Source organism: Colletotrichum graminicola (assembly GCF_000149035.1).
Source record: "Colletotrichum graminicola M1.001 genomic scaffold supercont1.82, whole genome shotgun sequence".
Taxonomy (NCBI): Eukaryota; Fungi; Ascomycota; class Sordariomycetes; order Glomerellales; family Glomerellaceae; genus Colletotrichum; species Colletotrichum graminicola.
The window spans coordinates 55,379-69,144 of NW_007361086.1; the positions used below are offsets into that span (position 1 = coordinate 55,379).

At 37.6% G+C, this 13,766-nt stretch overlaps 2 protein-coding genes across 2 annotated transcripts; one reads left to right on the top strand and one right to left on the bottom strand.

Annotated features, from left to right (window-relative positions):
• Positions 1–10,217: 10,217 nt before the first annotated feature.
• GLRG_11330 (uncharacterized protein) lies at positions 10,218–11,091 on the top strand (the record flags this gene model as incomplete). Its single annotated transcript, XM_008101995.1, has 2 exons — positions 10,218–10,547; positions 10,594–11,091. 2 exons carry the CDS (start codon positions 10,218–10,220, stop codon positions 11,089–11,091), a joined length of 828 nt encoding a protein of 275 aa, XP_008100186.1.
• A 1,329-nt stretch (positions 11,092–12,420) lies between these two features.
• GLRG_11331 (uncharacterized protein) lies at positions 12,421–13,547 on the bottom strand (the record flags this gene model as incomplete). The annotated part of the gene is made up of 4 exons (XM_008101996.1): positions 12,421–12,622; positions 12,919–13,104; positions 13,187–13,201; positions 13,267–13,547. The coding sequence occupies 4 exons, from the start codon at positions 13,545–13,547 to the stop codon at positions 12,421–12,423; spliced, it is 684 nt and encodes a 227-aa protein (XP_008100187.1).
• Positions 13,548–13,766: the final 219 nt, after the last annotated feature.

Here is a 13,766-nt window from a genome sequence, read left to right on the forward strand (position 1 = left end):
TTAACTTTTAAAAAAATATTTATCTTATATATTTAATTATATAGGTTACCTTTAGATGCCCTCTTATTAGCTTATTATAAAAAGTAACTATAGCCTAAATCTAAGTAGTATACCTATTTAGTATAACTAGTTTACTATTATACTAAAGGGCTTTAATTTTACCTTTTATTTATTTTTTTCCTAACTACTACTAAGCCTCTAACTAGGACTACTTATTTACTTACTAGGCTATAATTACCTCCTCTTTTAGGCTATCTAGAAGCTATTCTTAGTCTAACGTTATAAGACCTAGTGCTTTATAGCAAGAGGATGTTATAACTTTTCTCTTAAACTATCTAAGTAAATCTTTAAGGAATACACTTTACGCCTCTTTTTTTTTCTCTTTAGTAGGTTAGTAGTCTAGTTATTATAAAAGCCTATTTACTATATTATTTTTCTCTAGCTAATAGTTAATCTTAAAGTTAAAAAGTAATAGGTCTTATAGTAACCTAGCTTATTAACTATTTAGTTAGGGCTTAGCTACTAGGTAGTAGTAGCTAAAGTAGTTAGTAAGGAATATAATCTAGTGTTAGGTATATAATAAGCAGTGCTTTTAGTATATAGCTACTTTTTATATTACTAGTAGCTTTACTTTTAGTACTTTATACTTAAGCTTTACTTCTTTTAGCTTTTATAAGAGGAAAGCTACTAGGTACTATATACTTTTATCTAGTTAGGCTAGTACTACTCTAATTATAAAATTAAATATATCTATTTTAACTTATATTAGTAGTACTAAGTTAAAATACTATAAGATAAAGATATAAGTAAATATTATATAAAGCTTATAAAAGGCTTTTTTTACTTTTTTTATAATTACTTACTTTTTTACTACTTTTATAGTTAGCTTATTTATTAAAAGGGAATATACCTTAAAGTAGTTCTTAATAAATTACTTATAAAATCTTATAAACCTAAAAAAGACCTAAATATTTTTTACACTAGTAAAAAGAGGCTACTATATAATAGCCTTTACTTACTTCTCCTTTATAGTAATCTTTTTACTAGATACTATAAACCTAAGGAATTTAATTACCTATATATAAAAAATATACTTCTTAGGATTTATATATAGGCCTACTATATCTAACTAGTATAGTACCTCTTTTACTATCTTTATATACTTTTCCTTAGTCTTTATAAAAATAAAGATATTATTTAAGTAAATAATATAAGTAATATCTACTAGCCTAGCTATAGTATTACTTATATATACCTAGAAGGTTACTAGTATGTTAACTAGCCTAAATAGTTTAATATAGTATTTAAAGTAGCTATAATAAGTATAAAAGGCTGTCTTTTATTTATCTGTTACTTTAATTCTTACCTAGTAATATACGCCCTTAAGGTCTAGTTTTATATACTACTTTACTTTTACTAGTCTATTTAAGATCTCCTTAATTAAAGGTAATAGTATATAATTCTTAATAGTAATCTTATTAAGGCCTTAATAGTTAGTATAAAGGTATAACTTACCTTTTTTTTTTAGTATAAAGAGGATTAGTGCCCTTACTAGGCTCTTTAAGGGCCTAATCTAGCCTTTTTTTAATAACTTATTAAGATACCTCTATAGTTTCTCTAGCTCCTTCTCTATAAGGGGGTAAATAAGGCTAAACAGTAGTTTTACCTCTAGTTCTAGTTTAATTAAGTACGCTTATCTTTTATCCCCTATAGGCTTTACTAATAGGTCTATATTAAATAGGTATACCTATTCTTTATATTCCCTAGGTACTATAAACTCCTAGGTCTTGTCTTTTCTAACTCCTTATTCTTTATCTAACGTCTCCTTAGGTATCTCTAGTGCCCCCTTATTATCTTTATAATATAGGTATTAGACTATTAGTTAGTATACTAAAATAGCTTTTACCTCTCTTTAGGCCTTATATATAGCCTGTTTACCTTAGATAAGCTAGATATAATCTCTACTTAGTAGGTATATCTACCTAATTATTTCCTAATATAGGTTTAAGCATACTAATATATACTAAGGTGTTATAAGTAGGTTAAGGTAACTAACTTTAGTATAAAGTAAAAGCTTTAGTAATAATACACCTATATTATTATCCCTTATTCTATACTATATAGTTATGTTAGCTAGCACCTAACTAGTTAAATTATAACACTATATCTCCCCTCTAAGAGGTATATCCCTATACTAAGGACTAATTAGGTATGTTATAGGTATAAGCAGGGAAACTCTAGCAGGGGTATAAAGGACTAATCCTATATATACTGCTTATAGTTAGAACGCTAAGGACTCTAGAGAGGATCCTATCTAGCTAGTAGCGCTAGGATTTAAACCTATACCCTCTACATAAGGTAGGTGTATTATTATGTTATAAGCAGGTCAGGGTAACTAACTTTAGTATAAAGCAAAAGCTTTAGTAATAATACACCTATATTATTATCCCCTGTTCTACACTATATAGTTACGTTAGCTAGCACCTAACTAGTTAGATTATAACATAGGGGACCTTTAGTATAGCGTTATACCTACCTCTATAGCTAATCTAGAACTTATAGCTCTAAGTTCTTAACACCTCTAGGCTATCCTCTACCTTTATAACTACTTTCTTTATCTTATAGTTAGAGGCTTTCCTTTTTTATATCTCTTCTAGTAGTAGCCCTCTCCTAGTAACCTCTAGTAAAGCCTTTATATATAGTATGCCTTAGTAGAGGACGTTCTTATCTACTTTAGTATTAATTAACGCCTTCTTTTTTTTTTATATACTACCTACTTTAGTATAGAAGTCTACCTTAAATTAGTAGTGTAGCCTTTTCTCTTAAGGAAGTTAAATACTATTAACCCCTATTAGTACTAAGGTATACTATCTCCCTAAGTGTTAAAGCTACTTATACTTATAGTACTTCTTTTTACTACACTTAGCTAATATATACTCTAGCTTCTTATAGTTATAATAAGTAAGTAGCCCCTAGATCCCCTTTAGGTAAGGTGTTATAACCTTTTTTTTTTAATCTCTAGCTTTAGTATAAGTATACTTACTAGTATTAAGGTTATTAGTATAGTGTATATACTAGTAGCTTTTATTAAGGGGGTAGCTATAGCTATTAGCTATACTACTACCTCTTATTAGCCTTTTTTCTCTTAACCTTAGCTAGGCTATCCTCCTAATACCTCCTTTATATAGGTCTTAAAGAGTATCTTTACCTTTTTTACTATATTATCTAACTCTTAGTAGGTAGCTAGTAGCCCCCTAGTAAGGATATAGGCTATTAGGTCTAAAAGCACCTAGTTTAAGACGTAGACTACTTACTACCTCTTTATTTAAGGGTTAAAGCACTTTTTCTTAACTATTTTATACTTATTAATAAATTACTAGTATAATTAGCTAAAGGCTTATTATATAGTATCTAGCTTTACTATAGTACTAAAGGCCTATATATTATTATTAGTAACTTTTACCTTTAGCTAGTTTTTTATAACCCCTTAAGGCACTTTACTTACCTTACTATTATAGTAAAAACCTATATACTTTCTTTATTTATATACTAAGTTACTTTTTAGTATAATACTAGTGTAGCCTACCTTATTATTATTAGTAGTAAACTTATTTTTTACTATACTAAAGTATATTTCTAGTTAAAATAGAAATTCTTATAGCTTATTTTAACTTTCTTTTTTATACTTTAGTATAAGTAATCCTTTTAGAAGTGTATTAGTATATAGTTATTTAGTTTCTAGCTAGAGGTTAGTAAGTACTACTACCTTTACTAATATATCTTCTATAGATATATTACTTTAGAGGGCCTTAATTTAGTTAATTATTTTTTTTTTTTTACTTTTTTTACTTTCTTTTTAAAGAGGGCCTTTAGCTTCTTTTTTATTAGCTTATTTAGGTTAGTAGTATACTACTTATTTACTACTAAGGTCCTAGTTATATTAGGCGTTAGTTATCTAGTAGTAACACTCTCTTAACGCTAGGCTATAGTTTAAGATTAGGTAGGTATTATTACTACTCTAATAGTTAATACACCTAAAGGTAAGTAGAGATAAAAACATATTAAAGGTAAGGATAGTATTAAGTAAAGGAGTTAATAATTAGTGTAGTTAAGGTCTAATTATAATAATTATTCCTATCTAGCCTTCTTTTTCTCTAGGATTCCTATAGATTTCTCCTTTTATATACCTTTTAGCCTATAGTTTACCTATATCTAGCCCTACCCTAGTGCCCCCCTAGCGCCCTGTTATAGCGCCTAACATAAGTAGACTATATCTTCTTACCTTTTAACTATTTCTATAAGTTAATTTAACTAGATTATATAAAATTAATTAAAAATATATATTACTTTATTTTTATTCTTATCCTAAACTACCTTATAGGTTTATATGTTATATTTAGTCTTTTTATAATTACTATATTATTATATATATAGCTTACTACCCTCTATATAAGCCTCCTTTAAGACGTTTTCTTACCTCTAGCCTTAACACCTTCTTTTTCTCCTTATAGTGCCTCTACTTTAGTTATATTAAGTAATCTTTTAAGACGTAGTTAGGTCTTTTTAGCCCTCTACTACTTACTTAGTATATTTATCTCTATATAAAGTCTAATGTTCTTAGCTTTAATAAAAGTAAGCCTATATACTAACTTACTAATACCTTTAGCTTAGAGGTTAATTAACTTATATATTAGTGTTAGTAAGCTTCCTTAATATCTCTAGATCTTTTTTTAAGTAAATTAGTACTTTATACGCCCTTTAGTACTATAGTTAGTGTCTTTAGGTCTTATAAGCCTAAGCTAGTTAGATATAAGCTAGAAGGTGTTAGTATATTTAGCTTAAAATCTAGATAAGAAATAACTACTTTAGGGTTAAAAGGTATAAGGCTAGCCTTTCTAAAGCTAGCTTATATATTTCCTTTCCCTATTAAAGTAAAAAGTACTACTATAAAAGTAAGAAAAAAGTTATCTTTTATAATATATAAAATCTATATTTATATTATATTTCTAATTTTCTTACTATATAAAAGCTTTAATAAGCTAAAATAACTTATATTAAGAGGCTAAAGCTTATATAATAAATAAGGAAGTATATATAAAGTAATAATACTTTTTTTTATAGTAGTTATTAAATTTAGTTAATTTATAGCTATTATAGCTATCTAAGATTAAAAGGTAATTAATACCTTTTATATAAGACTTTATATATTAATTAAAGTGCTTTAGCTAATATAGCCTAATCTTATTTATAGTCTATTTATATTTACTTAACTAAATATACTATATAGCTAGGAATTAGCTATTTTAGTACTAAGAGAGAAAGTAATATTTACTTTTTATAATAATATATAAAAGTATTACCTAGCTATCTATATATATATCTTAAATAATAAAAACTTATTCTTAATTACTAAGCTATTTTATATAAAGCCTTTTCTTATAATTAAAGGTTATAATAACCTTTATATATAATAGTATTCTTATTAAGAAGCTAGTCTATTTAAAATTATAAATACTATAATCTTATATTTTATACTTTATAATTATATTTTATATAAGTATAAACTAGCCTTATATAATTATAAGACTTTTAGCTAAGGCTTTCTAATAGTTAATTTAATATTAAACCTATATTTTTAATTAAAGTTATTATTATATAAAGTTCTTTACTTATTAAGGTCTAATATATATTACGTTATATATATTTAGGAGTTAGTTAGCTATATTTTATATATCTTTTTATTATAAAAGAAACCCTTAATTAATTAGGTTAAGAACCTTTTTAAGAATTACTTTCTCTTTAACTTCTATTATTTTTTTTAAGTTTAGATATATCTTATCTTATATAACACGTCCTATATGTTAGTAATATAGTGTTATATAAGAGATATTAAAGATAGTAGCTACTCTTTATATAGATATTTTTAGGTCTTTTTAAATAGCTTAAAGGGTAAGGATTATATAGCTTTTAATTAAGGAGGATTATATGTTTATACGTAGAGAAATATTAATATAAAGGTTAAAGAGGTAAAAAGGAGGAAAAGTAGTCTGCTTACTATAATTATCTGCTTGCTATATATATACGTTATAGTATAAACTACCTACTTATTAATAACGCTTTTTTCTACCTTACTTATTATCTCTACTATAGTAAGTAGATCTAGTGCGCTCTTGTTTACCTACTAATAGCGTATAGTAGCTGTACTTTATGCTTAATAAGGCTAGTAGTGTTAATAAGGACTATAATACTCTAGTTCTGTCCTAAGGCACTGCTATTATCCTGCTGTTTCTCTACGTCCTTTACCTCTAGTTCTAGCTGCGCACTTACCTTACCCTTTTTAATGCTAAGATCTAATACTGTAATAAAGAGGAGCTTAAAGAGCCTGTTATAGGTCCTATTACTACTGCTGCTGTACTTATAGTTACTATAGTTCTGCTTGTAATTTATACTAACTACCTTATTATAAGTATTAACTTTATTATTAAGACAGCCTATATTAGTAAGACCTTTATTAGGATTATCCTTATTTCTATTGTTAGTAACGTAGCAGAGCACGCTATAGCTGTGGCTGTAGCTATCTATAACAAGATAGACCTTGCTATAGGTGTTACTATTGGCTCCAGCATCTAGATTACACTTCTTGTTACTCTATTTCTAGTGATCCTTAGATAGGCTGTGCTTAACTAGCCTATGACTCTTTACTTTAAGACGTTTAAGACTGTTGCCTTTGTTTTCTCTGTCCTAGTAGTCACGTACACTATATAGGACGGTAAATTAAACTATGTTAAGGGTGCTATGTTACTTGGTCTTTATGTTATTATTGCCTTGGCCTTTTATGTTACTCCTAGCGATGTATTGACTAATGCTATTTTCTGGTATTGAAGTAATGAGGAATGCGGCGCCAGTACATGAACAAACGATATGCTAATGTTGACGCTTCGGCATCCGAAGCAACACCAGACTTTGCGCGACGAGCCCTTGTGAAAAGGGCACCATATATGTATTACGACCGCCCGCTCGGAATAGACTGCGTTCCTCACTATATGTAAAGAGATAATGGAACCTGTTGCGAGGTGAGATGCCACAGCAGTACAGAGACCCCACATAAAAATGGGTTTGGTTTCTGAGGGGGTACTATGCAAACAAGGTTCTTAGTGTTTTGTGAGCTATGAAAGGGAACCCTCTTTCAAGCTGTGGGCGACGGTTCTATTTTAACTCCATTTGCATTATAGTTACCTTTGCTCTGGCGAAGGCTTTTGTTGGCTAAATCTTCTCCTACCATACCATTCACCCAAATGATCAGGAGGTAGCTATTTGGAGTGACTCATACAAAGGTTTCGTGGGCCTCCCGCAGACGTGACGACAGTGATCCCCCCTGCTGCAGGAGGCCTTCCATAAGATAAAGGCATGTACGATATCACACGAGCTATCGATAGTTCAACTGCAAGTCTACCGGTTTTGACTTGGATCGTGGCTCAGACAACCCATCATTCCGCAGTTTTATGTCTGTAGACATCCACGTATGGAAAATGGCGTCTACAGTAGCTTGCTAAACTGTCGATTTACCAACGTGAAACCAGTAGAATTGGCTCCAAAACGCTTTACAAAGTCAAGCCCCTCAGTGCAACGTTGGAGCATGTCAAGATACTTCGAATGAGTCTGAGCTGTCTTGTTTTGACGAAGGTATGATAGCTCCGGTAGTTGATAATCACTGCTCTCAAATTCGCTGCCGAAGTTTTCAATACCGTGGTTACCTGAGCGGAATCTATTCACCGCCCATCGGGTCAATCAAGTGGAGCAGAGTCGTGGCAATTGCAAAGCGCTTGTGAGCTTCGCCCGAGACAGGAGTTGGTGGAATTCCTCTCAACATTCGAGGCTATCCTGAAGAGGTGGTTTCTTTTTTGTAGATGGCATGGCGTCCAGGGAATCTTGCGAATGCTGACGGCCTAGATCATGGTTGATATAATCTTTGGAAGCATGCCTTCAAGGGAAGCGAGCTCCTGAGTATTGTACAATGTATGGAAGAGATGAGCACCACCGAGGGAAGTCAAATCGGGCAACTTCAGGGATAATGCTTCGTTTTGCTGAGTCCATATGGTGGGTCCTTTCGGCATACTGATCGGTTCTAGAACTCTAACTTCATGCGGCAAGCCAAACGAATCTAATTGGATTAGAACGCGACCGGGGAAGATGCATATTGGAATTGTGCAACTTCAGACAGATTCAGAACGCCGACTTTGTGACGCAATTACTCCACCGCTGGCACTCGCGGCGGCATTACTGGTGTCCAATAGTAAAGCTGTCCCAGGTATCACAGCCAACAGATAGACACCTATGGAACCGCCTCTCTAAACGCCTCATTGAACGACTTCCTGCACGCGACCACAGCATCTAATGGACTTCGCGGTTGCGACGTTGCCGATTGAAAGTACAAAACTTGCTAAGTCGGGTAATACGACTTGAAGTACTGTCCGAGCTTTCAATCAACGCAGGGCTGGTCCACGAACAACTTAGGTTTATTCCTCGGCGTTTTTGTGTCGTACGTAGAGTGTAGCTGTGGACGGCATTGCTGTTGCTGGACATGGGCTACAAGTGATGCCGAGGCTTAAGAACGTACATAATACCACTTATTAAACTCGATACTGGGCCGCTCAACCAAGGCTTACTTTTCGGCTATCCCTCCGACGTCTCGTCAGCAAGTGCATGGTCCAAAAAATGGGTGTAGCCGCCGTTGCTCTAGACACCGGGCCGATTTCGTTGGCAGAGTCTACAGTTGCGAGCCACTTGCTAACTTGCAGCCCGGTGCAAGTGCTACTCCCGGCCTCCCTTTTGTTCGAATGGAGCTCGACCAGCATCGCAACCATCTGGGGCCTTTTAGCCCAGAGGAACCATGTCAGGAGCAAACGAGCTTCTCGACATGAATCCTTGGATACTTATTGGTCTTCGGAAAAAACGTGGCGTCCGCCGACATACCAGCCCGGATAATCGCTGATCTTTGGCTAGCCGTTGACGGATCACCGCCTTCGCAACAGTTTCTGTTGCGACATCAATCGCCCGGAGATATCGGCCGTTACGCCGATATCTCGGCGGCGGAAGCACGGATATTCCGCCGGTCAATTCCCCGGAATTCACGGGTATTTGATCGCTTTCCAACCAAGCGATTATAACCCTCTTTTCTAGTCACGCATAATCGACCATTGGTATTTACCCCTATATTCGTCACTTGCCACCCGATACGTACGGTTAACCGTATCACAACCAACCCTTGTGATTCCAACAGTTTCATTCCAAAGGCTCTTCGGCTCCATACGTATCACCGGGGCGTACTTCAACTAAGCGTTACAGGGGCGTCAAAGAACCGATCCAGAGATGTTATTCGCAGCCTGTTGCGCCCATCATGGCCCCTCTGCCCCTTAGCGACCACGCCCCCTGCGTTCACGATCGTCGTTTATAGATTTCACGGCTGGGTGTACCCTCGACTGGAGCAAACAAGGATCAGCCTCTTTTGGCTCTGCAAACCGCCCCCACTTGAGCGCGGTGCCCTGATAGATTCAGGACTGAGTGAAGTGCGAATCAACCTGATATTGCAGGATTCGCGGAAGCGAAGTGGTGCGCCTCCTGCGCCTAGCCGCGACCTTCTCTTTGCAGGCCCGCCGTCTGTGTTAGTGGTTAGCTCACCCTTGTGAATTGTCAACGCAACGTATTTATAAGTGCCTACTACGGCGACACGTGGGTTATCACAAGTTGGCTGCACTGTGGATCCACGACATCCTAGACGATTGTTTAAGTCGCTTGTCTCGGTGGGTTGAGATACCTGCAGCCATGCAGACTAAACTGATCAAAACCAGGGTATTGTGGCTAAACTTGAGTAGCGGGGAAGGGCAGCCTAACAGAGCCTATCATCAAGTCTTGGCATGATGTAGCTGCGGGAGGCCGATTAATGACCATCGTTGATGCAGAGATAAGGGGCGCCATGTCTCAGTGACTAGCGGGGTACGACACGTATTTCCACGCTGAGGCGTCAACCTCCTGAGACGGTGGTGACATTGTTTTTGGCGCACTGAAGCTGCCATCCGCACTGCCCACGCGGGGAGGTCTTCAGTTTGATGACTGGACATAGAAAGGGTTTCTCTTTCGCAGAAATTCCAGTCTGTTCAGAGTTATCTTCATCACTCTTAGCGTTAATCTTTTGATATCAGCTTCAATTTTTTTTGATGATGGCTTTTGCCTGTGGCACATGCTGGCGGACATGGTCGACGCGGACGGCTCGCGATCAGCATGTGGCTGCCAAGTCCCATCAGGTTCCCAATTATGAATGCGAAAGCTGTGACCGCTACTTTAACAGCCAAAGATCAGTCGAACAGCATATGGATGCCCTTGGTCACTGGGCAGATTCAGCCTCTGACGAACCCCAACACTATTGTGATTTCGACGCCTGCTCCGAGGTTTTCGATAACGAAGAAGATCTTAGACAACACGAAGTTGAGGAACATTTCTATTGTGATCCTTGCGATCGCGGATTCCAAGATCTGAACAGCATTAACATGGTTTGTGTTCCAACCGGAAACCGCTACAAGTACCTGACGTCTACAGCATCGCAACGGCAAACAACATCGGGGTAAGAACGCATCTTGTCGTTTTTGCAACGCTTCATGCGTGACGGCAGCCGGCGTTTTTCAACGTCTTGAACAGGGTGCATATCCGAAAGCGCCCCTGGACCGGATGAAAGTCTACGAAGCGGTCCAGCGCAGTGATCCAAATAGCGTGCTGACCAAACGACTACTGGAGTGGTCTACATCGACCAGTTTTGAGGCAACGTCGGAATCCTGGAATGCCGATACCGAGACCTTCGATTGTTTCCTCTGCGGGAGTGGGTTCGCACGTCTCGATTCCTTGAATCAGCACCTTCAATCACCTAAACACCAGCAGAAACTCTACCACTGCCCGAAACAAAGTTGCCGTAAGGAATTTGGTACATTGGCAGCCGTTTGTAACCACTTGGAGAGCGGGAGTTGCAACTTGATGAGCTTCGAGGCCGTCCAGGAGACTGCAAAGCGAATATTTGACCCTGGCCGAATGATCGCATTTTAAGAAGCAGTACCAATCGCAACGGGCCAAAATAGACAGAAGGTATGCAAGGCATATGATGGATATAGTCACCATAAAGCATTAGGCAACGGAGACAGTAAGGGTATATAAACGCGGATTCTGCTAAGAGGGTAGGTCAGAATCAAGCGGTATACATTTTTGACTGATACAATACGCTGCGATCCGCTTCAATTAATATGATCAGCGCAGCAGGGAATGCGTCTCTTCTACCCTTTGCCAGTTGAACCTAACGCACTTTCGGAAGCTAATGGACTAAATAACACTGCAGGACACCCGATATTCAGGTTACTGTGGGCTTTGAAGAGCAGTCCTTTGAGCTAGCTGCCGCCCAGCATAAGATAGAGCTTCTAGAGGCTAAGGTTACCAACACTATCAGTAGGAAGAGGAAGGCTGTTATAATGGATCCAAATAGGAAGTTTGCTAATATCAAAGCTGTACGCACATACGGTGCTTGTTAAATCCTAGTAAATACTCCCCCTTGTTGACTCCCTGCGCCGATCACGATCCTCCTAATAGAATAGGTAATTAGGAAGAGACAGCTGATATATTCTCTTAGTGACTTAATTAACTAAGAGTAGAACAGAGTGTAGAGGGGCTATGCCTAAGTATCGCTTGGGGCAGAGCTAGCTTATTAATGGCCGTCCGATAATACGTCTTGTTTACATCGTTCTATAGGTCTGCAGCAGATAAATTAGCCTATGAGATAGCACCTAGCATATATTTATTAGACACTTTTAGACGCTAACCCTACGTTTTTATCTATATCCTGTTAGTAAAGACATTATCCTTATCTCCCTATTTGAGGATATTGGTAGTATTCCGGCTAAGTATTGCTACAAGGAACAGGTTGAGCTCAAGGAAAGCCGCGTGTGACCCGTAACTTCTTTGAGAGCAAAAAGCCAGTTCGCTTTCAAGGGCAAGTACTATCTACCCTACGTTCTCTACGCTAATATTCTACAAATAGTCAAGACACTAGTAGTCTATCTATCTATCTATCTACTACATACCGCCTCCTGTAGTCGTGTCTCGTCCAGTCACACGTGCACACGACTAGGTCCTGGCTTGTTCTATTCCATCGTAATAACGATCTTAGATATACCCTTAAGGCGCACCCACACCCACCTATCATGACATTGCTTTGAACATCTGGCGGCGTGGCGTAAGGACAGCGTCTCACTGAACCTTGGTGTCGCCCGGGTGTGACTAACACGCGACTTCTCCTAGGATACCCCGCTGCCCAAAGAGCTCTTCGCGGCTGTCCCATAGGGACAGCGTTAGACGGTCGAGGGGCTGTTCCAACAACTACAAGGACTAGATAAAGCAGGTCAGCGGCTGTCCTTGCCGGTTGATGCGGCCGCTTGCTTGGGAGACCTTGGTGGCGTGTTTGTTCACGCTATAGTAGACGAGGTAGTTAGCAACCTTAAGGTCGTCAAGACCCGTGCTAGCGAGGTTGTAGGTACTAATAAGGATCTTAGTCTTTATCTTCAGGCTCCTATTCAGCTTGGTGAAGGCGCTAAACTATTTAATTAGGTCTAGCCGCTCGGTCGGGCTTATACCGCTATAAAGCAGGCCGGACTAGTACTTGTTGCCGTCTAGATTGCTCTCTGCCTATAGCTATAGGAGGTAGGTAATAAAAGGCCACTTAGTGAACACCAACATATTCTTTAGGCCTTTAAAGTAGCACTATTACTCGTCGTCGTCTTGTCGTAGTAGGCGGTCTGACAGACGTCGCGCAAAGCCTCCAGCCGGGAGCATGGGGCAAGGATGGTACCAAGTCAATCCTAAATCGCGCTAGGGACATGTCCTTACTAGAGGTACGCTCTAGGGGCCGGCACCTTACTACCTAAACTAATGGCTTTCGACAGCTCGGTAGCAAGGGTTAGGATAGGCTTATCGGCCGCCTTGGCGTCGTATACGGCCTGTAGGAGGCCGGGGAGGTTGAGGACGAGGTTGAGGTAGCAGATGTCTAGGTCCCTGCCGAGCAGGTTGGTGTAACTAGCGTTCTAGCTAGCGACGGTGCCAGTACTAGACGTGGTTGAGGACTAAAGCTTTGTAAGGACTACGTTGTTAACCTTACGTGTTAGCGTAGCGACTGTAGGGGCGAAGCGATCATTAACTCGGCATTCAACCATCGACCTGTTAATAGGCATCTTGCACATAATTAGATAGCTAAGGAACTTGCCGTCCGCGGTCCGGCAGAAGAACTCGCGCAGAAGCTGTACAGCGGCGAGCTTGTCCACCTGCAACAGGTTCTTCCTTAACGCGCCGTCGGCCTTCTTAAGCTCTTCCCAGAGACTACTAACCTTTAAGCTAGAGTAGTAGCCGTAGAGGAGGGCGTAGATTAGCGTTGTATTAGACAGATTAGCGGTAACAGGGCTGCTGCTGACAAGTGGGGTATACCATAACCCCCCCACCCTACTTCCGGGCCACCCCCACATCCGGGCCGGTAACACCCCTACGCTTCTTATAGCTTTTTAAACTAATAAATAGTACTAATAACTAAAATATTGAAGTATGATATAATACATAATACAGAGCTTAATATATTCTATTTTGAGCTTACTTAGTACTATATATATATTTTAAATATTATTTATTATAATTAAAAAGCTATGTTATATAATAATATTATATAGAATAATATAAGAAGATAAAAA